The sequence below is a fragment of the Notechis scutatus genome, chromosome Z (assembly GCF_049901735.1).
Source record: "Notechis scutatus isolate UNSWTSFEM ecotype Mainland chromosome Z, rNotScu1.2, whole genome shotgun sequence".
Lineage (NCBI taxonomy): Eukaryota > Metazoa > Chordata > Lepidosauria > Squamata > Elapidae > Notechis > Notechis scutatus.
In genome coordinates, this window is record NC_142025.1 from 87,308,298 (window position 1) to 87,333,165 (window position 24,868).

Below are 24,868 nucleotides of genomic sequence, written 5' to 3' on the forward strand. Positions count from 1 at the left end.
GGAGAGAGAGAAAAAGATGCCAAAAGGGTTTTGTGGTTCTAGGTGTTTTTTTACAAGTGGTTCTCTGCCCTCATGACAGATTGGGTAGACATGGCTGAGGGGGGGGTCATGTGACTGGGTGGGAGTGAGTGATGTTGAGTTGCGAAGCCCAGCAGCTGTGGAAAATCCAGGCGAGGGCGAGCTGGGGGAGGGGCAAGTGGTGGGGGCTCAGCCTGGATCGCCTTCCTCTCTGCCACCATCGGTGGAAGGAAGGACAGGGCAGGCGGGGATCCGGGGTTGCTGCCTGCCCTACTAGCCTCTCCAAGGCATTAAACCCAAGCTTTGCTGTCCAGCTTGGGGCCCTAATAGTGTGATTTAAGCCTGCTTCTTGACCATACTGGTGGAGAGGGATTGTGATTCTTTTAAATGTACCCATTTAAATTTTAACCAAATGAGATAGTAGGGACCCTCCTAGAGAACAGGGACCCTTGTTAGTGTTTGGGGATAAACCCCTAGCAGAGTATGCAGCAGCAGTCAAGCCAGGCAGCCAAATGAGAGAGGAAGGGTTTTAGAGTATACACACACTGAACACAAACACTGTTTGTAGTTTAAATAGTTTTTAATCCAGTTAGAGTTTAAGCATTGTCAATCAGTCCGTATGTCATTCACAATATATCCATTCAATAAGACTCACTAACTCAGTCCAGATAATAGTCCTTACTATATCTTTATCAGCCGATAAAGATATCTCCTCCTCCTCCGATGCCTTTCTCCAGAGGATAACGCTGGATATTCAGTAGAACGATCAAACAGTAGACAGTCGCAGTAAAACAGTAGTAAACAGTAAACAGCAAACGGTAAACAGTAAAACAGTAGGCAGTAAGCAGCAAGCTTTCTACTGCTTCCTCTTATTGCAGTTTCTAACCGCACCCTTAATTGGCTAATTACATGCAGTGTGGTGCTTAAAGTTACAAACACTTAAACTATGATACCTTAGTTTATATATTTATCCACCCAAACCTTGTTGGGTATCAATGTTATACCTAACATTCTCCCCTTTTGGGTGATATAAATATATAATACCTTTACAATCTAACCCCATAGTTTTCACAACTCTCCTGGTGCTTCCTGGCACCTTGGGCTTTTGTAAAATTATCAGCTACATTGTCCTCCGATATGCAGTACTCCAGCTGTATCATTTTACTCTTCTCACAGATTGTCTAACGTTTAGGTACCTTAAATCTGTATGTTTGCTCCTAGTTTTGACTGCAATATTTGTGGCCATTTGAATTGCTGCCTGATTATCTTCATGTATAATTATAGGATAATTCACAGTTATGCCTATATCATTCATCATTTGCTTATACACAATCAATTCTGTACATAATAGCGATAAACAGGAGAATTCTGCCTCCATAGTTGACAAACTTATATGCTGTTGTCTTATTGACTTCCAACCTATTAATGTCTTACCCAGCATTATGGCTGTTCCTGAAGTCGACTTTCTTGTGTCTCTTTCTGATGCAAAACTAGCATCAGCATAAGCACTCAGAATTAGATCACCTTTTGGCTCTAGATACAATGAATAATTCATTGTCTTTTAAGATATCTTAATATTCTTTTAGCTGCAATCCAGTGTCTTTCACTTGGTGCAGAATTGAAACGAGCTAACTGATTCACACTGTACGATATGTCTGGTCTAGACCAATTGCTAATATAAGACAAACTACCAATTAATGATTGATAAATTACCTTATCAAACCCGGGCTTTGTGCATCAGTGTTGCTAAACTCCTGACTCATTGGAGTCTTAGCCGGCTTACAAAGCTCCATTTTATAATCTATTAGCAATTTGCATATCTTATCTTCCTGAGATATCTTAAAGCCCTTCTGTGTTTTCTGTATATTTAAACCGAGATATTTTTTTATCTCCCTAATTGCTTAATCTTTATTTTCTTTCCTAATGATGCTATTATTTTATTGGCCTCATCATTAGTTTCAGTAATCAATGCAATATCATCAGTGAACAACAATAATAATGATATTTTCCCATTTGTCTCCTCTTAAATAGACATGGATCGGCTAACCCAGCTCTGAATCCTATATTGTTTAGTTCCTTTACAATATACTGGTTCCATTCATAGCCTGATTGTTTTAGACCACAGAGGCTTTTTTTTAACAACCAACAATCATTATTATCTATTATTTCACTTTTAATTCCAACAGGTTTTTTCATATATATAGTGTGTCTTAATGGGGCGTGCAAGTAAGCGGTTTCCACATCTAGGTGGTTAATTATATATTTTTTGCTAGCTGCCCACACTAAAGCTGCCCTCAAGGTTGCTGCCTTAAGACTAGGTGGAAACACCTCATCATAGTCATTGGCATTCTGTCTAAAACCTTGGGCTACTAATCGTGCCTTATGGATTATATTTCCATCTTTATCAGATTTTACCTTAAAGATCCATTTGCAGCCAATGGACTTCATATCTACAGGTAATCTCGCATTCTCATATACTTTCATATTCTTTAATGAGTTCAGTTCCTTATTCATTGCTGCATACCAACTTTCCTTATCCTTAGTAGAATACATTTTTATTTCATCTACAGTACATGGAACTCTATTAATCTGGCACACTGTGTTAGCCTGGTACCTATCAGGCGGTCTAGATATTCATGTAGTTCTTCTGGGAATTACAGGGCTTGCAGGAGGACTTTTTTGAACTACTACCTGTTCATCTTCCTCATCCTGCTCAGCTATTGGATCTATTTCTTCCTTTATGGGCTCTATTTCTTCCTGTATTTCTCTCTTTACTTTATTCTTAAAGTTACAGGGATAATTAATGGGATTTCTATAGGATTCAATAATTACTTCTTTATTAGTATCCTGTTCTAACTTCTCCCATCCTACGTGCTCTAGAAATTGGGCACTAGCACTACATAACACCTTAGATGTGCCTTTCTCCCAAAATCTATATGCCCTATGGTTTGCCTGGTAACCAACGAAGAAAAATCGTTTAGCTCTATGTTGCCCTTTATGCCTGAGTTGTGTAGGGATATGCACCCATGCTGGTGCACCAAATGTGTGCAGGTAACTTAGGTCAGGTTTCCTGCCATGCCACTTGGTGAATGGTATTTCACCTGTCGTTGTGTTAACAACGTTGTTCAATATGTTATTAGCACACATTGTAGCCTCCCCCCACAAAGAATCAGGTAATCCAGAATCAGTTAACATTGTTCTAACCATTGCCTGTAGTGTTTGGCCTCTTCTCTCTATGAATGCGTTGTGTTCTGGCCTGTATGGTGCAGACTTTTTTGTGCTCTATTCCAGCTACCTTTAGTCTGTTCTGGAATTTGTTGTTAACAAATTCCGTACCATTATCTGTCACCAGGGTTATCAGTTGCCGTTTAGTCTTTCTTTCTGCAAATTTAAGCCAGTTGAAAAAATGTTTATATGTTTCAGTTTTGCTGTTCATTAAGTAGCAAAACCCATATCTAGAATGGTGGGTCCATAATGCTCAGTATATATCGAGCACCCCCCATACTGGGTTTCTTTGGACCTATGATGTCTGCAAATATCACTTCTAAAGGTTCTTTGATTTTGAAACCATTTAACCTATTTGCAGGCAATACTTTGCTCTTATCTTCACAGCAAACATTACAACGCAAATATTTATCACAAGGTTTTAACCTTATTCCATCAGATAACTCTACTGTACGTTTTAGCATTTTAAAATTTACATGCCCCAAACGCCTATGCAATAAATGGATACATTCATTATGAGGCTTTATATTGTTAAATACAGTCTGTGCCTCCCTTTCTTACTATCATCTAAGACGTATAATGTTCCATTTAAAGCTGCAGTTACCCTTTTTTTTATCCTTCTCAATTATGCAATTATTATTTTTAAATGTAATTACATAACCTAGTTTGACTAATACCCTTACAGAAAGCAAGTTGAACTTTAGTTGCGGTACATACAACATTTTTATATCCTGATTTATGTACGGACAATGTGCAGTACCTTCTCCTTTCGCTTTCAGGTTCCAGCCATTAGCAAGTGATATATGTTGAGAGCTTGTAGACATTTTTACAAATTTTGTCTTATCTCTCGTGATGCAGTGGGATGCACCACTGTCCACCACCCATAAATCATTCTTCACATCACAGCTGCTAAACATGGTTAGTTCAAAGGCTTTCTTGGGCTTTTTTACATTCTGGCTTTTTCCCTTTTTGCAGAAACTTGCCAAATGTCCTCTTCCTCCACAATTAAAACACTTTTTAATTGTGTATGCCGTCGAAGATAAATTCTCTTCTTCCGGTGCTTTCCTTTACTAAGCTGGTTTCTATCAAGCTTTGAAGATAATTTCTCTTCTTTCTTAGATTTATCTTCTCTCAGCTGGTCACGTTCACACCTTCTTCTGGCTTCTTCTAGTAGCCTGCCTGTAATCTCGGTTAATGAGAGGCTATCCTTAGGCAATACTTCCAACGAAGTCACATAGTCATCATAGCTTTGATCTAATGAAGATAATATAATGTATACTTGTTGCAGCTCATTAAAGATAAGCTCTTTTTCTTGTAATTCTTGAAAAATGCTCTTCATACAGTTTAAATGAGCTAACATGTCTCCATTCCTTTGAAGATGTGTTCGAAACAGCTTCCGTGTAAGATTTATATGTGCTCCTACACTGTCCCGAACATATATCTTCCTGAGGTTCTCCCAGCAGTTTGCAGCATTTTCTTCTCCACGAATATGGACAAGCTGCTGGTCACAGAGAGTCAGTCCTATGATGCATAAAGCCTGCTCATTCTTCCGTTTATAGTCTTGTAACTTTTGGTTATCCTCTTCATCATCAGGATCCCAGCTACTCACATCTGGTGGGTTTGTTATTATGTCCCACAAACCTTCTCTACGTAGAAGTAAACTACATTTCATTGACCATGAAACATAGTTTGTTCCATCCAGCCTGGATATCAGGGACAGATGTGGTAGATTTACTTGTGCCATTACTCTTCAGATATATGACTATTTTAAACTAATAAAAACAGTTTGTTTTTACAGTAATGTGCAACTCACACCAACTCTCACTGCTATATCCTGGTTAGTTAGACTGTGCAGCTGGGCCCATAACCATTGTTAGTTTTTGGGGATAAACCCCTAGCAGAGTATGCAGCAGCAGTCAAGCCAGGCAGCCAAATGAGAGAGGAAGGGTCTTAGAGTATACACACACTGAACACAAACACTGTTTGTAGTTTAAATAGTTTTTAATCCAGTTAGAGTTTAAGCATTGTCAATCAGTCCGTATGTCATTCACAATATATCCATTCAGTAAGACTCACTAACTCAGTCCAGATAATAGTCCTTACTATATCTTTATCAGCCGATAAAGATATCTTCTCCTCCTCCGATGCCTTTCTCCAGAGGATAACGCTGGATATTCAGTAGAACGATCAAACAGTAGACAGTTGCAGTAAAACAGTAGTAAACAGTAAACAGCAAACGGTAAACAGTAAAACAGTAGGCAGTAAGCAGCAAGCTTTCTACTGCTTCCTCTTATTGCAGTTTCTAACCGCACCCTTAATTGGCTAATTACATGCAGTGTGGTGCTTAAAGTTACAAACACTTAAACTATGATACCTTAGTTTATATATTTATCCACTCAAACCTTGTTGGGTATCAATGTTATACCTAACAACCCTCTTAGACCTCCTTCCTATAACAGAGGAGACAACCATGAACATGCTCCATTGGAAACTCAGACCGTGGCTCTTCTTTACAGGCAATTTCCACCTGCTCAAGACGGCTGCAACAGAAGCAGGAAAAGCGCACCATCTCCGATATCTCTTTCGGAGCCTGGGTGCCACCTTGCAGCTCTCTGCGCATGCATGGGAACATTCTCTTTTCCTGTCCTACTAAGTCACCCAGGGTTGCTTGAACCTTTTGGCTTAAGTAGCGAAGGCTAGCACTGTTTGGGCTGAGTGCATTACACACGGATGGTTTCTCCAACCCCGGTTGCACCTCCTCCGGCTGGCCACCAACAGGTGGGAAAGGTGGGAGAAACAGTGAAGGCGATGATGGCGCTGCTCTTCTCCACCCTCTACATGTTGCTGGGCCTTTTCTTCGCCATCAGCAGGGTGGACAAGCTCACTGACTGGATTGCCAGTGATGCCCTCTAGCAGCTGTGAGCAGGGTGCATCTCGCCACTGCACTTAGACTTACATACCTTCATAGTGCTCTTCATAGTGCTTTTTACAGCCCTTTCTAAGCATTTTACAGAGTCAGCACATTTCCCTCAACAATCTGAGTCCTCATTTTACCCACCTCAGAAGGATGGAAGGCTGAGTCAACCTTGAGCCTGTTGAGATTCGAACAGCCAAATTGCAGGCAGCCGGCAGTCAGCGGAAGTAGCCTGCAGTACTGCATTCTAACCACTGCACCACCATGGCTCTTAGTTGGTTGCACAGTCAATCAGATATTTAGATTGGATCTGGCATTTTTATCCACCTATCAAATCCTGGAATAGGCAGATGCCGCTGTTTGATGGTATTATAGATATTGTCACATGGTGTAATTGTTCCAAGTAAAGCTGCCTTTAGCAATTGATTGATGGTGATTTTGTCAGTGCCAGTGGTGTTCAAGAGCTGCTCCAGATGTTTTGGGATTGCACCCAAGGTACCTATCACTATTAGAGTTGTCTTTGCTTTTTTGTTTGCCATAGTCATTCTACTTTTATTTGCAAGTTTTTGTACTTTGTTATTTTCTCCAGTTCTTTGAAGAGCCCTGATGGCACAGTGATTAGAATGCAGTATTGCAGGCTAACTCTGCCCATAGTCTGAAATTCAATCCTGATGGGCTCGAGGTTGACTCAGCCTTTCATCCTACTGAGGTTGGTAAAATGAGGCCCCAGATTGTTGGGGGACAATATCCTGACTCTCTAAACTGCTCGGATAAGGTTGGAAAGCACTATGGAGCGTTACATAAATCTAAGTGCTATTTCTATTGCTTTCTATACAATTCTAGGTACTGCCATATTCATTTTCAGACTTTTTTTGTCTTTCTTATTAATAGTTGTTAAATCTTGGATGTTATGTGGTAGATGCTTGCTTGTCTGAATTCTAAAGTCCCAGAGCACTTTAGCGTCTTCATTTTCTGTTACTTTGACTATTTTGTAGTCCCACCTATTCTTGCTTGTAAGAAAATGGCATTTCTTGCAGATATTCCAATGCACCATTGTTGCTACTTTATCATGCCAGTTTTTGACATTAATTATTATTATTTTAGTACAAAGTCTGTGAGAAATTGATCTTTATATCACACACACAGACACACACACACACACATGATTGCACACTCCCTCTTCCCACTGTTGCTGCCTTAGAGTTTTAAACATCAACTGTGAGCCAGCAATTTGCTTACTATTTCATTCCTGAACAGTGACACAGCTTCTCAGACTCTTTGCCAAATTTACTGACAGGATTGCCAACAGGACTGGCTTCCTGGAGTTTCTTAAATAGAACATTTATAGGTAACATCTTTATTCCTTTAACAAATTTCCCGCATAAATATTCAATGTAACATTCTAAAGAACACAGAATGGAGTGCTGGTAATCCTCATTTAGCAACTGTCTTGCACACCAACTGTTCACAATTACAACAATGATGACCAGTCCTTGCATTTACAATCTTCACAAAAGTCATAAAGCAAAAGGAAGCTGAAGATAAACTCAGTCATGATTTTAATTGCAACTGCTTTGCTTAACAACTGAGTTGCTGGTACCAATAATCATGGACTACCAGCCATTCTCTGATATCCATGACAACAAAGCACTACAATCTCAGCTCAAACAATCAATATATCAACATCATCATACATTGAATGACTGCTGGCATGTCACTCTTCCCATAACAAAAGAGAAACAATTATTTACCTATTTATTAATTTAAAAACAGTTTGATCATGTGTGTGATTCCCAGGATGTGTCATATGCTGCTGCTTATCTTCAGGCAATTTCTGTTGACAGGCTCCCAAAACCTGTCCAAGGCAGCTCCATATTGCATGAGGCCTTCATTCTTGAGCAGCTTTGGAAAATGCTCTTCCATAGCTTTTGTAGTCTCCAAAACCTCATGAAAGTATATCCCATTTTTGCATGATTTTCAGAGACTCTGGAGACTGTGCAAGGGCACAGCTTTCTTATTAATTTCCAGAGGGTCCAGAGGACACAGAAGAGCACTCCCCATTCTTGCATGGTCTCTGAAAACTGCATAAGAATAGGTTGTGCTTTCAATAATAGTTATTGTCAGGTGCTGGTGAAGGCTGGCACATCAGCTTTGATAATGTGTGTCATGGGTTTTCCATGATTACTTTAGAGCATAGAAGGCCTTTGAACCACTTTATTTGGTTTGCCAGTTGTACCCTTTCCTAGATGGAAGGCCCTTCAGCCAATCACTCATGCAGTGGTCACCTCACTCTACATGCACTATCCTTGAAGACCATCCAGAAAGTTCAACTGGTCCAAATGAGGTGGTGTGAATAGTAGGGTCCCATTATTTGAGAGTCTGCTTATCTCCCATAACGTCTCCCTGTCTGATTTGATCTGCTGGTTTGGCATATCTAGGTTCTTTTGAACAATTTCATCTATAGGAGCCTTGAAAGTGGGCATTCACTATAGTAGCTCTGGCCCACTAGAACAAGATTTCCCCCACAAGATCTGGATCACCTGATTTTGCTATTGTTGTTGAAGGGTGGTGAAGACATGAGTCGTTATCCAGCCCTTTGGTGGGGGAGAATGAGACTGCATACATCATTCTATCTTGTTTGTCATGCTTGCAATCTTTTATTTTTTATTGATTTTATGGTAATTTTTTTGATTATTGTGAGCCATTGAGATTTGCGCAATTTACAAGTTTAATAAATTATTATTTATTATTTGATGCTGTTTAAGGCACCAACAGATTGCACTTGAACAATGGAAAATTGCTCTGTGGTAAATTAGTATATAGATAACTATTAAATGGCAAATTATCTCGACTTGTTGGAATGCATATTGACAAGCAAATTTACAGTAAACGTAAATATCTTGTTTTATCGTTAGAAATCAAATAATTTAAAATAATAATAATAATATATGCTACAATGCTTTATAAATATTACTGAGTTGATAATTACACAATTCTTTGAATACTTTAGAATGCTATAGTGTATGAATTTCTAGCATCATATTTGTTACTCCAACTCATCTTCTCCAACAATAATTTTCATAGAAACAGACATTTCTACTTCCCTGCCTTGCATCCTTGAGATTTGTGGGATCACTATTTCCATCAGTCTTAATGACTTGGCTATCCTGTTGGCTAGGGACAAATGGAAATTGCTGACCAGCATAACTGAAAGGCACCAAATAGTAGAAGAGTTGAAAAAAATATCATAAGTAACATAAATACATACCATTTGATTTCAAAATTCAAGGGAAATTCAAAATTCAAGGGAAAAGTTAGCAAATCACCATTTCAGTCATATCAACAGCCCTTTCCTGGTTTTCTTATGCTAAATCTGTTTTTTCATTTTTGTTTTTTGTAGCTTCAAGCAGCAAATTACAGCTCTGCAGAAAGCATTATGGTAGAAAAAAAGAAAAAAGGAGAATTAGATGAAAAGACTGAGAGTGATCAAGAGGAACCAAAAGATTGCAATGGTCGAGTCATCCCACGTTTGGTGTTGGAAAGATCAGCTACAGTACGTGAGGTATGTTCTCCATGGACCAGGAACCAAAGATAAAAACATAATGCTTGCTACCCATTCAATAGTTCTAGAAATCCTCATTAGAATTGTATTGATACAAGCTAATGTGTGGATACTTCTAGAATAGATTAACTATGGACTGTAAGTGCCAACTTCACGGCTTTCACAACAAGTCCAGGTAGCATGTTTATGACATTGCTGGACTAAAAATGAAGGCTGTGATCTGAATTAGAGACAGCCCGCATTGCTAAACCCAAAAGATAGACAGTCTCTCACAGTTACAGACTTTCACGTGTGTTTGAAAGGACTAAAATCTTGGCCCATTCGACCTGCCCCCTCTCCTCCCCTCATATTTCTGCATGGAACGTCTTCCAGTCATCTGTACCCTGATGCTAGAGAAAATTATATTATATAATCCAAATAGGGTTAGCCAATTGTCTAGATGTGTGAGGAGTCCAGCAAACAGGACTTTTTCATTTTCTGTACTTCTATAACAGTGTAACTGGAAATCAGCAAGAAACACTGATTAACAAACACAGTTGTGAAAACAGAAGGATGTTGTAGGGGAGTAAAGTTAGTAGTAAAGATAGCTTTTCTGCTAAGTCTGAGTCAGAGCAGTAAATGTTACCCCATCCAAATCTGGTTTCATTTTTTCAGACAGCTGAATTGTTTTGGTGCTTGAGGCAGAAAGTCTCTTTGCCTTTGTCACTGAAAATATAGCAATAATAAATTTAAAAATCAATAATTAACCAACTGAAGATGTAGTTACTTGATATGGCTTACTTCTTAGCAAACCTGGACAGTGAAATTCTTAAAGAGTTCAAGGAGTATCAACAATATTTTTTTGCTGGTACAAAGTGACTTCCTTGGTTATAGTTACTTTTGAACTCTAACCCTAATCCTTACCCTAGCCCAGTGGTAGGATTCAAATAATTTAACAACTGGTTTGCCCAGCGTCAGGTTGGCCGCCGTGGGAGGTGTAGCCTATTCCTGTCTTTGAACTCTGACGTAAATGCAGGACGATCCTACCACAATGACCCTGGGGGAACCGGTTGTTAAATTATCTCCCCACTATCAAAGAGGATCCTGGGTGCTGTGCTGCAGTGGAGAAATGGGAAACGGAGTGGCTGGCATGAGGGAAGAAGGAGGAGCAGGGAGAAGAAAGAGGAAAAGCGGCCTCCTTCCCTTGTGCCGCCTGCTCCATTTTCTATTTCTCTAATGCAGCGCTGCACTATGGAGCTTGCCCCACCCACCATCCCTCAGATGCTCTTGCATCCCCCAATAATTTCTTTGCCTACCTGATTTCCAGCTCTGTCACATTTCTCTGTTGCATTTCTCGCCGTCGTGTGCAGGGAAACAAGTTCGCAGGACTAAAAAAAAATTCAACCAATCAATTCCAACTTCACAAGATTTATTTTGTGAGAAGTTGCAATTGATTGACTGAACTTTTTTTTTTTTAGTCCCATAAACTTTTGTTTCCCTGCACACAATGGCGAGAAATGCAACAGAGAAACATGGCAGAGCTGGAAATCAGATAGGCAAAGAAATTCTTGGGGAAAGTGAGGACATCTGGGCATCAGGTGCTGAAACAGGCCTATCTCTCTCCAGAAGCTACCCAGGCCCACCGAAGAAAAAGCTGGCATCTACCAGCACTTAAACGTGGTGGCATTCCAGCTCTGGCTGGGAAGAGGAAGCTGGCATGGGTGCTGCAGGCAGGACACCTTCTTGCTCCAGGACCCTCCACGATACTCTTGTGCTCCGCTTGTGCTTTGGCCCAGGGCTGTTGTCTTATGTGTAGGCCCCGTCCCTGCTGCCCGAGACAGTTTTTGCCTGAGTGATGTGATCAAAGGTTCCCGTCACTCCTCTCTTGAACTTTTGGGGAGGGTTTTTTCCCCCCACCTGGAAGGAAGTTGAAATGAAAACCAGACATGTTCTGGAAAACACAGATTTTCTGGAATACGTCTAACCAATTTGCAGGACTCAACAAAAAATTAGGTACCGGTTTTACTGAACTGGTGCAAACCACCTGAATCCTATCATTTCCCTAGCCCTAACCTTTCCTTTAACTAGAGTCATATCATAGCAAACAGCTTGAATTCTTTAGTCATTACACCTCTAATTCAACTGTCACTTCAGATTCTAATGCTAATGGCCATAGAGGCTTTTTTATTCAAAAATTTACATTTTTGTCACTGTTTTTTTTTTTAATCCTGGATCTCATTTTTTATTACAGTCAAATCCAAGGGAAGAACATGAGAAATCTGATCAAAACCATTTGTATGTGGATGGTGTTGAGGGGAAGGGTTTGGAGAAGCGAGTAGGGAGTGCAGTCAGTGTGGTCTCCAGTACTCTTGAAGGTAAATGCCTTGACTAGGTAGAAACTAGATTACTTTTGAATTAAAAACAGCTATTTTTATAATATTTTCATGTTTAGTGTATTGTAGATTGTTCTGAAATATAGTATAAGAATTAGAGATCAGTTTACTAGATTATTTGAAAAAGGCTATAATGTTTAGCTTAGAAATCTTAGAAATGGACAAACTGCTAGTTTTTTTCAGTAAGCAATGAAAAAGTAGTTTCAGAAACATTTGACATGCTGATGAAAGAGTTGTGAAAGAGAATAGACCTCTGCCATAAGTCTTGTGCCTTTTACAATAACATTCTATAATAGAAGAATGTGTCCCTCTTATATATTATACGGTATCCACACATGATAGTACAATATTAAAATATAAAATTGTTGTAGTTCTATTGGTTTTTTTTGTGCAACAATCCAACAACCTCAGATCAACATAATGAGGAGATTAAAAAATTTCATTCCACCAAATTCGATAAGCAAACTCCAATAATTTTCGCCTCAAGAATGGGTGGAGATTACAGTACAGAAGTTGTAATCCTATACTGTTTTAAATGTGAGTTTGAGGAACAACCCATCCATCAATCAATCAATCTCATTGATTAGTTGGCTAAAGTTAGCACTCTCAATAATTCATGATTTATATCTCTAGTGGAAATGATTTTGTTGTAGATATCCTTTTTGATTTTTGTTTTTAGAACTGGAAGAGGCACACCAGAAGTGCCCACCATGGTGGTATAAATTTGCCCACACTGTGTTAATATGGGACTGTTGCCCGCTTTGGGTGAAGCTAAAACACATTGTTAAGCTCATTGTCATGGACCCTTTTGTTGATTTGGGGATCACCATCTGCATCGTCCTCAATACTGTCTTCATGGCCATGGAACACTACCCAATGACCGAAGAGTTCAACAATGTATTGAATGTGGGCAATCTGGTAGGAGAACTGTTCTTCATTCTTTGATTTGATAGTGTGACAACTCTGAGGTGCTTGCAAGAAAGAAATGACCACTAATACCACAATAATGGAACAAACAGGTGGTGCCTCTGTTTTCAACAGTAACCAATCAGATATTTTTGGTATATGTATCTTGGTACCTAAAACAATTGGTACATCTGTATCTTCCATGATGCTTGCTTGTTTGTCAGCCTTACTATTGATCATTTTCATATTGTTTGAGAATGAATAGCAAATTGCATAGATATCTTACTAAAAAGTGTTTTGTCTTGTCTTTATTTTGATCATAATCAATTGGTTGACAGTGAGTGTTACTTCTGTGACAGGGAATAAGAACTTTTATTATATTAATTACATACATGCAGCACTATTTTCTCAGTTTTTTCCTTCTATGGTCAGAGCCCAATTGTATTTTAAAATTGCCAAGTTTGAGAAACACTGGTGTACAACTTTCCCCCATGTTCAGACAAAAACAGGTGTACAGTACTTTAAGGAAACCAATTCATGCCAGGGTTCAAAGTGGTTAGGTAAAAATGTGGTTTTTTTTAGTACTGATTTGGTGTTTCACCTGCCTGGACAATTTGCCAGGTCATTGGGCCTTAGGTCTGCTGCTACTGCTACTTAATTCCTGGTTGACTACCTGCCTTGTTTGTGGACAAGAGACCTTACTAGGTTTTGTTGAGAGCTGGTGGACATAGGGGAAGTGCCTTTCTAGAAAATGTGGCTACTCAGAATTTGGGTGTGAAATGACCCACTATGTAAGGACAGGGGTGAGAGGATGGCTTTAGTTTTCCAAGAGACTCTCTGCAGATAACCAGATGCAATTCCCTATATTCTGGAGTTGGATTCTAAGGATGAGATGGGATAGTTGTAACTGTGTCAACCTCACGGCAGTGTAAATATCTTCCTACCCTGAGCTGAATGCCTTAGTTAGGTTGTTGGTGGAGTTGTCCACACTTACAAACTTGGGAAACTTCAAGCTGTCTTATTTGGGCATGGAAACAAAAGTGTCTCAGGAGTTCATGATCACCATGGCAGCCATAGCCCTCTTATCCTAGACTGACCACTTTGTACTGTATTAGTCTTGGAGTTTTACGTGCCTATCCCCTGCTGTAATGGTACATGAGAATGATCTTGGGAAGCAAGGGCAAGAGATGCTAACTAGAGAAGAACCAAATAAAAGGTGAAGGGCACCCAGAACTGAATAACAGCAAAAAAAGAAACTTAGAAAGGAACCATCTATCTTATCAGATGGTAAAAAGAGATTGTGGGAGATATGTATTTTCAGTTTGCAAGATTATATTAATGTAGCCTATAATAAAACAGAATTACAATCTTGTCAAGTTTCTTATTTGATCTATTTGGGAAGCTGACACCTGTAGCAAGATGCTAGGATGTCTTTAATGGATCCAACCCAGGCACCAAATGGACCCTGATGGGATTCAGAGGGAGATTGGGGTTATACTTATACATGGTATCTTGATGAATAATTTTGGGGAGAGGGGAGGGGAGGGAAAACCTCTGCAGTGTTCACTAGTAGCTCCCTTCCTGGAAAACTATCAAAATGTTGCTTGTTGTCCACTGAAAATATATGAACTGTCTGCTGTTGTTAGTTGTAGTGTATAGAAGATGATTCAGGACTATCTTTTGAATTTACTATTTTTCACTGGCATGCTTTTAAAGTAAATAAATTCCTTCTTTCTTCCCATTTTCATGTCAACTTTATATATTCCCTTTTTCTGCAGGTATTCACAGGGATATTCACAGCTGAGATGGTGCTTAAATTGATTGCTCTAGATCCTTATGAATACTTCCAGCAAGGATGGAACATCTTTGACAGCATTATTGTTACTCTCAGCTTAGTAGAGCTTGGTCTTGCCAATGTTCAAGGTCTGTCTGTACTACGATCCTTCCGTCTGGTAGGTGACCTTATGGAAGTTTTCTGCAGCTTCATTATTTGATACCACACCACTGAGAGCAAAAGCCCTTCTTGGCATGGGATCAGATAATCTGAAAGACCACTTCTTTTAGTTACATCAGCCACTTCTACTATATTTGGCAAAGTATGCATGTTATGGGTACCATCAGCCAAGGACCTTCATTTGATGGGTCCTAGGAAAGGCATCTCCTCTTCTCTGACACCCACTTTATGGAATATTCTTCTCTCTACCCCTTTGGGTATTCTGAAAAGCTCTCAGGTATTGGGCATATTGTGGGGCCTGGGTTCTCAGGTGACTAGTTACCTGCTCAAATGGTTTCCATTATTGAGGTGGCCATTTTTATCCTTCCTTTCCTATTATTTGTATTTTCACTTGTGATATTTATTAATAAGGTTTTTATAAATTGTATATTTTTGTTGTTTTTATTTATTGTTCCCGCTGATTCTTGTTCACTGCCAAATTCATTTTTAGTGAGATGGGTAACTATATAAATTTGATTGATGATAAAGTAAAATAAAACTTTTTTTCCCTCCCCATACTAGATTAGATAGGGTTATGATGTTTGCTGCAAATTGGGAAGTAGTACAGAGAATTACAGATTAAATTGTTAGTGTGAAAACTGGGAAATGCTTGCCTGATGATAGTCCCTTGGCTTGCATTACACTAGCTGCATGATTGCTATTATTGGCACACTGCTGGAAATAGCAAAGCATCTGCCATTACGGTAATAATGGCTTAACAACAGTTCCCCAAGTATGGTCTGGGGACCCCTGCCACAACCTTTCAGGGAGTCCACAAAGTCAAATAAATAAACAAACAAACAAACAAATATTATCAGTTCTAAATTCTAATACAGTAAATATCAGCACATATAACACACACAAACCAAAACTCTCAATCATTTTTAAATATGTATATGGAGGAGTGCTGGGATCAAAATATTTGAGAACTGCTGACTTAATATATTCTAATAGTGCCGTACAGATTTAGCCTTCTAAATTTCTGATTATGTTTTGTTCAACAGAAAACAATTTCTAAGCCTTATGGAGCTAGCAGAATGTTCATGTGCATAGATGCATACATACACCATGCATGTAAAACAAATGAACAGCACAAATAAACGTGCATCATGTTCTTCTAGCTTTCCTTTCTTCATAGCAATTCAGTTTATATCACTGCAATTTTTGCTGCCATTTTAACAAATATAGCTTCCAGTTTTTTCTCAGTGAGCCTTTTTAAGATACAGTGATTTGGGGAGGAATGCTTCCCCATGGAAAGCCATCTAGGATGTCTGTAATGATTACATGCAACAAACAAATGGACCTTCTGTGTTATATAATGAAACAAGAAAAAAAATAGCAAAAAGCTGTTATGAGTGGAACAACTCAAGTCTAAAATGGAAGCAGAAGTTTGTGATTTCAAAATATGTAACTTTAATGAACTAAGATGCCTGTATTACTTTGGCTAAAAGCACAATTCCATAAATTAATCATGATCCATCTTCCTTTTTCAGATGAGAGTTTTCAAGCTTGCCAAATCTTGGCCAACTCTCAATATGCTAATCAAGATCATTGGGAACTCAGTAGGTGCCTTGGGAAACCTCACTCTAGTCCTGGCCATCATAGTTTTCATCTTTGCTGTGGTGGGCATGCAGCTATTTGGGAAGAGCTACAAAGAGTGTGTCTGTAAAATTTCCAGTGACTGTACGCTGCCACGCTGGCACATGCATGACTTCTTTCACGCCTTTCTTATTGTCTTCCGCATCCTCTGTGGAGAATGGATTGAGACCATGTGGGATTGCATGGAAGTGGCTGGACAGCCCATGTGTCTCATTGTCTTTCTAATGGTCATGGTCATCGGGAATTTAGTGGTGAGTACAGTAATATAAGATTGAGGAAATACAATAGAGCATGGATGATGAACATTTTTTTACTTTTAATTTAGGTTTATGAAAGTCACAGAGCTATGTGACATACTTACTAATGTTACTTATAGGGAGTTCAATCCTCTGTGTGTGTGTGTGCGTGTGTGTGTGTGTGTGTTGTGGTAAAAGACTTTGAATGTTATTTAAAGGCAGAAAGGTGTGCCTTAAAATGTTGAAAATATGTCCTTACTGTCCTATTTTAGGAAAGACATAATAATGCTGCTGAAAATTAGTTACTTCATATTGGATTTCTTTGTTATGCTCTCCTTTATGGAAACTTCAAGAGACTTCAAATTGATCGGATCTTTTTTTCAGCCACCAACAGCAACAATTGAAAAATAATAAAAGGAGATATGGGTAGTACTGGCTACAGGCTAAGGAGATACAGTAGAGAAGCAGAGATCAAGATGATAAATGCCCTCTAAAGAACCATCAAAGTTGTACTCCCAACCACAGTGTGGTGCAGCAGCAGAGCCACCAACAGCGTAAACTAGACAGTGCTGGTAGGACATAGGGGAGAAAGAGAAGATATATAACATCAGTGCAAAATGGCTGCAGGAATTGAGAGCAATATCCCAGAATAGGGACTGGTCATCACTACAGTAGCAGACATCCAACAGCAGGTTAGGAACATGAAGAGCTAGACAGTACCTGGCACAGACATGGTCCACACGTACTGGTTAAAGAAACTAACAACAATGCATGAACTTTTAACAGCACAGATTAACCAGATATTAGTAGCAGCCCCCCGCCAAACTGGCTACCCCAAGGAAGGACAGTATTGATCATGAAAGATTAACACCATCCAACTACCAGCCAATAATTACCTTATCACAACATGGAAAGTCCTATCAGGCATCAGAGCTGTCAAGCTAAAGGGCCATGTACATGAGCATAGCATCAGGAACTACACCAGAGGTTCAAAACATAAATTGCTCATAGATAGAGCAGTCACCCTAGACTTAAGGTCTAAACAGACCAATTTGAGCATAGTTTGGATTGACTACAATCTATGACTCAATGTTACACACACATGGTCTGTGAAGAGCTGATACTATACAAAATCAACAGAACATTAAGAACCTTCCTCAAGAAGTCAATGGGACTGTGGAAAAACACTAGAATTCACTTCAAGACAGTTGACACAAGTGACCATCAATTGCAACGTATACCAAAGTGATATCCTGTTCTGTATAGCCTTGAACCCCCTCAGCCAAATAATCACAAAAAATGGAGATGGATACAAATTGAAAAGCCCTCTCTTTTACATGGATGACAGCAAGTTGTATGAGAAGAATGAATAAGACATCAACTCACTGATCCATCTGACAGTGATCCACAGTAAGGACATTGGGATGTCATTCAGACTAGAGAATTGTAGTCAGATGGTGGTCAAGAGAGGGAAAATAGTTAAGAATGATGGGGTGGAACTACCGGGGAGGAGGGGTGTCACATAGTAGACATATAGACCATTACATGTACCTTGTATCCCACATTCATATGGGAACCACTTTGAGGAGGCAAGGATAATAGCAACTTCCAATACCACTGAAGGGACAGACAGGTCCTGAAAAGCTAGCTCAATGGGAAGAATCAGATCAACATGTATGCTTTGCCAGTCGTCAGATACCCTGCCAGTATAGTGAACTGGCCAAAGAAGGAGAAGGGAGCTGCCAATGTGAAGACCCAGAAACTCCTCACAATTTGGGGTTTAGTAAGTATCAAAGCCACTTGCATGGATGAAACCCAGAGCATCCAGGAGTTCATCAGTAAGATGGCATCCAAAGATGAGCTACTGAGAGAGTACCTGAGGCAGCAGCAGTTATGAGAGAAAGATCAAGTAGGGGAAGTATCATGGCAAAACATGGCAAAAACGGTAGCTGAGGTGGCTGACACTGGGAAATTCTGCGACAGCACAGAGGCACTCATCATAGCAGCACAAGAATAGTCACTAAACACCAGATCCATAGAAGCAGGAATCTACCACACTAGACAAGACCTGAAGTGCAGACTATGTAGAGATGTGTGTGTGTGTGTGGTATACACCCGTGCAGGTACACTGCATGTGTGAATCAATTCCAACTCCTGGCAACTCTCTTGATATGTTTCTATAGTTTTCTTGGCAAGATTTCAAAACTGGTTTGTCTTTGCCTCCTCCCTAGGTCTTAGAAAAAGTGAGTGGCCCAAGATCTAACAGCTAACTTCAGGTGTATGGCAGAACTAGAACTCAAACTCTCCCAGTTTCTAGCCTGATGCCTTAATCACTTTGCTAAATTGGCTCTAATATTAGATTCATAATACATGTTAAAGTATACTGCATTGTATTGAGAATTTTAAAATGAAGCAAATTTGCAATAGTAGTTACAATAAACAATGTAATATGAATCATAGTAAAGTTTTGTGTTAAGAGAAACCTACACTTTGGATGTGATACAAGCCCAGTATTATTATTATCCATGGATGGTTTCCAACTTCAATTTTGTATTGAATTTATGTTTCAAATATGAAGCTATTTTTGATATTATTTGTATGTCCCATTAATTCCCACTGCTGCATCTAACTGATACTTCTGACTTTAAATCAGAAGTATTAAATTTGCAAAGAATTTTAAAAATTCCACTAGTTTGCCTCTTGGTCTTCCCATCTTATTGGAAGCAGGAAAGCAAATATATATTTTAAATCCTGAATTGCCTCTCAGTTTGCAAAAGAAAGACGTGATTTTTGCCAAATTTTCAATCTACTTGCAGTTCCTTATAATCAAAAACAATTTACATCCAGTTCTACAAGCAGAATATAAAGAGTGTAAGGAAAGGTGTTTTGGGTGCTCTTTGAGCATGGTTATTTGCTTGCAGATGTTTTATTAACCAATTAGGTAATATCATCAGTGCATAGGGTCTACTCTCTGTCTATATATGGCTTACCCTACCATTGTTAGTGGTCTTATATTTTTCTTTGATAGTTATTGATTGGATTTTTGTCTTTTGCTTGATTATTTGTCTTGAGGTCCCTGCTTACCTGGGTATTGGCAACAATGCCCCACTCCCAGTCTCTTTAACATGAGCATGGATTTGACCTTTAATACACCAGTGGGTACAATTCTAAGCAAACAGTTTTATTACAGGAACCTTGCTTTTGGTTTCTAGCAATGCTCGTAGGGTATGGATGCAGCCTAGAGGCAGTAATGTAAGAGAAGCTGATCCTAAAGGATGATGCTTTGCTTTGTAGCATTAAATAGCTTTCTATTTAGCTTTAATACAAAGTATCTCAAAAAAATGAAAGAGACAGGTGGATACCAATGGAGGAATCTATTCTATACACATAGGCAAATATAGAAACAAATATTTCAGAGGTAAACATAAAAAGCTCTTCCCCTAAAAATATTTTTTGTACAAATCAAGATTTTGCAGCAAAAAAAATCTGCTTGAATCTGCTGTTCTGGATATTGGATGTTCTGGATATTGGATAAAGGTTTTTCTCATTAATGTATATCAGTCTCATCCTTTGCTGAACATGAAATAATTCCTGGGAAGACTGTGAAAAGGAATGAAGATTACTCAACACAAATTCCCAAAGTGATAGATTCAGCTGCAGTATACCATATGAACTCAATATGTGAAGAGAAGCATTTATCTGGAAAAAAAATCTGTGATATGCATATATTTAATAATAAATCCTCTTCCATCCAGGTTAGGTTGGAGAAACCCTGAAAAAAAAAAAAGAAAATATACTCTAGAATCCCTCTAATTTTAATGTTAGAAGTGCAAGTAATCAGGTATCAATGTTGCTGAACAACATCCCACCAATTGCTAGGTTCAGATTCTTTTTCTGCCAAGAGTTTCCCCCCCCACCATTTATTGCTAGATTCAAATATGGTTGATTTATTTTAAATTGAAACTAAGCAAATGGAAATACAATTTAGGCAAAAAAGTTAACAAAGAGAAAGCCTCTCCACAACATTAAATAATCCCATTTGTATATATGTGACTTCCAATCTCCGTTCTCTTATCTCTCATCTCAAGCCAAGAATTTTTCATGTTAAGAATGTAGTTTGACCTAAGAAACTTAGTTTATTTTTGGAGTCTCTTACGCTAGGTATCCTTTTTCTATCTATGCAAGTTTCAATAGCTATATGATGATTTATGAGATTTATTAGAGTGAAAACTCCTAACTTGAGTAAATGTTTCAGTTATTAGTGATTTCCAGCTATAAGTAGCATTTAAAAGAAGCCTCCAAGAGCTTAAAAGAAACCAAAGGAGTTTATATAAAAGTCCTAGTTAAGTCATGAGGCATAAGACATGTGTAAATAGCCATGACCTTGGATATCAGCAAAATCCCTTCTCAAATGTATTTCTGGCATGATTGAAGCACAAACATCAACAGCTGTGAGTGGGCAGGAAGCAGGCTTTTCACAGCAAACACATTCCACTTTTTTTTTTGCTGATGTTACTGTATTGGCATACCAGTCCTAAAGGTTTTATGATAAGAACATTGTGAGAATGCACACGATTTTCCTTTCAGCCAAACATGCCAGACCAAACGCAAGATCCCAAATTCAAAAGAACTTTTTTTTAACTGAAGCAAACTGATTCAGCATCTCGTTTCCGTCAGGAGCCAGACAGATGACTATAAGAAATCTCAAAGTAGATCATGCAGTGTCCTCTTAAGGGCTGTTTGTGCTTAAGAATCGATATTCATGGAATATTGTTTGTGAATATTGGAGGGTCTGCTTATCTGTCACGGCTAGCCTGAATCACCAGAAATTTGTCTAATCCTATTATGAACCCATATATGATCATGGCTATCACTCAATTTTTGGAAATAATTCTTTTAAATTAATGATATATTGTTTGATGAAGACCTTCCCTTTTTCCTAGTATGAACTGTTGCTGGTGTTGTCTATACCACAGTCACTAAATCTTGAAGTCCAACACTGCTTATTGCTCATCAGGTTTATTTCATGGGAGAAGAACTTTCTCTATTTTCTTCTGTGGCCTCTCCCAGGTCATCAGGGTTGCCACCATTCTAAAAATATTTGGAACACGTAAGCCATCACAGGTTTCTCTCCAGATGACCAATTCCAACATGCAAAATAGCGCAAATAATAAGTCTTTCACATGTATAGGTGTTGTGTGTCATTGTGATTTAACAGTCATTACATTGCGTTATCTCATAATATTGTTTGCCAAACTGAGCAAATGCTTTTTCATCATTTTTTTTTCAAAAATGAACAAATATTTGAATATTATTTTTTCTTTTTTGAATATAATAATCTTGAATCAAGTAAGAGTAAATCAAATTAGATTTTATATTCTTATTATATACAACAGAAAAAAATATTGGTTTCTTTAAGGGGTTTTAACTCAGGGAGACATTTGCTAAAGTTTTCTTTCCATCTTCCCCTGGACAGTGTCTAAGAAGCAGATCATTAGGAAGGGGGTTATTTTATTTATTTTAAATATACCTTATCCATAATTTATATATTTCATTGGTATATTCTTCACAATTATCAGAAAGTAGGCCATAGAGGATGTAATAGTGTAATGCAAATAGGTTATGACTCAAGGCCTGGATATGTTTCAATGTTTTAATGTAATCAACCCACCACAAAGTTCCTGGTTGACAAATTGATCAATAAAATAAGGATCAGGCTTTGCGCTTATATGCAAAGAATAACATCCTGTTAAAATTGCAGGAAATGCTTGGATAAACTAGAGGTTTGAGGTAACATCATCATCTTTGCAAACAAAACAAACTGTTTGTAATACAGCATATACTTATTTTACATGATTTTTATAAAATTTGGATTTTCTTAAATAAGAACATGGATTATTTGGCAACATAAGATATTTTCATACATTTCTTCCTATTTTTATTTTTTTTAAACCTTGTGAATAGGCTGGCAAACTTATCCCTGGTTATTTCCTCCTGTTGTCTTGTGGTCACATCAGCACTGAGGATAAAGTCCCCATTTCAGCACTGGGGATAAATGCTTCAGAAAGCATTCTGAATAATTTTTAAGTGATATTTGCTTTTGTCCTTTTAGGTACTCAACTTGTTCTTAGCTTTGCTGCTTAGCTCCTTCAGTGCCGATAGTCTGGCAGGATCTGATGATGATAGTGAGATGAACAATTTGCAGATTGCAATTGGCAGAATCACTCGAGGGATTGATTTTGTAAAAAAACATGTCCTCCTGCTGCTTCACAGAGAACTGAAAGAGAAAACAGAGCTATCACCTGAGGAACCAGATGACAATAAAAAGGAAAACTTTGTTCTCAACCACATGGACACTCTCAATGATTTGGACACAGGCCAGGATTTCAAGCCCGAATACATGGATGGAATAGTAAAAAAAGAACAACTCATTGATGAACTGAGCCAAATGAACTTCATTAATAATCCCAACCTGACCATAAATGTGCCCATAGCTTCTGAGGAGTCTGATCTTTATGATGAAACTGATACAGGTGAAGAAACTGCTGATGACACCAAGGTGAGTTTTTTCCTAAAGAGGTTAGTGCAGAGATTCAGCTGGTTGGACTTTTTTGAAACAGATTCACATTCAGGATCTTTTGATGAGACTAATTCTCAAAAATGTTTGTCCAAAAGGTAGGTTGTTTATCGTTACCAATTGCATTATGCATTGAAGAGGATTCTAGAACAATTACTGTTCACAAGGTATGTAATTTTATTGAGAGAGTGAAACTGGATAGAATTAAAATTGAATGACTAGTACTTGAGAGAGAAAATAAAGGAGATTATGTCAAGCGACATAATGGCAACATTTCCAAACATACAATACTTTTTTTATAATGTCATTCTTTTTTACATAACTGTCCTTGCAAGTCTTTAAAAAAAACATCTGTTGTTTTTCAAATGCATCATGTGATGATTATTACCTTCATATATCAGTATACTGCCTCCTTGGAGAAAAATCTATTTAGGTAGTCACTAGGACCAGGGGTGGGCTTCAAAAATTTTAGCAATGGGCTCTCTGCCAGTTGCTGTGTGGGCGTGGCCATGGTGGGCATGGCCTAGTCAGCCTCCTGCATCACAGCGGGGGGGGGGCGTTTTTGCCCTTCCCGGGCTCCAGAGGCCTTTCTTGAGCCTCCGGGAAGGTGAAAATAGCCTCCCTGGGCTCCAGAGGCTCTGTGGAAGCTGGAAACGGGCCCATTTCTGGCCTTCCTGAATTTCCAGGAGGCCCATTTTTCACCCTCCCTGAGCCTCTGCATATGCCCTGCACTTACCTGCATCCAGAACAGGCTGTGTGAGGACTCCTGGGACGGGAGGGGCAGGGTGGGCAGCGCCAGCCAGGATTGGGATTTGGGGATTCTCTGAACTACACAGAATCTTGGCTAAGGGCTCTCCCAAACCCTTGCGAACTCCCAGCTGCCCACCCCTGACCAGGACTCAAAAATGACTAGATGGTACATAATCACGTTATTGGGACCTTCTAGTTGGTGGTTTATATGCAACAGTATGATGTCTTACAAGGGAACCTTACAAGGGAACTAGTTGAGAAATTAATGTTTGGTTGCAGTTGAGATATATTGTTCAAAATGGGCCAAAATCTCATTTGTATTGTGCCCTTGATCTTAGCGGGAAATGCTGAACATAATGTGGAGTTGTTAAAGTAACTTAATGTACTTTTTTTTTCTCCTAGTAAAATCTGTTATGTGAATGTTCTGATTAAATAATATGATGTGCAGAAAAAAGTCAATATAAAAGAGCCCATTTAATGATGATACAAAGTAAATCGGGAACATAAGAGAAATATAGGAAAGAACATGAATGGAAGAAAAATTGGTATGTTTTGTGTGTGAAGATAAGAGAAAGGTGAATCGTGTAGATCTGAATGAAGATGGGTAGACCTTGAAGAATGGGGTTGATAGATACATGGTGGAAATGAAGGTGAAGAATTAAAGAATTATGAACTAAGAGATTAAAGTGTGTGAATATTTAAAAAAAACTATAAAT

The 24,868-nt window shown here is 38.6% G+C and overlaps 1 protein-coding gene across 1 annotated transcript in view; it reads left to right on the plus strand.

The window, feature by feature from the left end:
* LOC113426134 (sodium channel protein type 4 subunit alpha-like) overlaps positions 1-24,868 on the plus strand; it is a 145,031-nt gene that overhangs the window by 53,559 nt on the left and 66,604 nt on the right. The window contains 6 exon segments of the mRNA XM_087945221.1: positions 9,558-9,719; positions 11,950-12,073; positions 12,771-13,009; positions 14,776-14,949; positions 16,484-16,840; positions 22,938-23,384. Of these exon segments, the coding sequence (XP_087801347.1) occupies positions 9,558-9,719; positions 11,950-12,073; positions 12,771-13,009; positions 14,776-14,949; positions 16,484-16,840; positions 22,938-23,384 (1,503 nt within the window).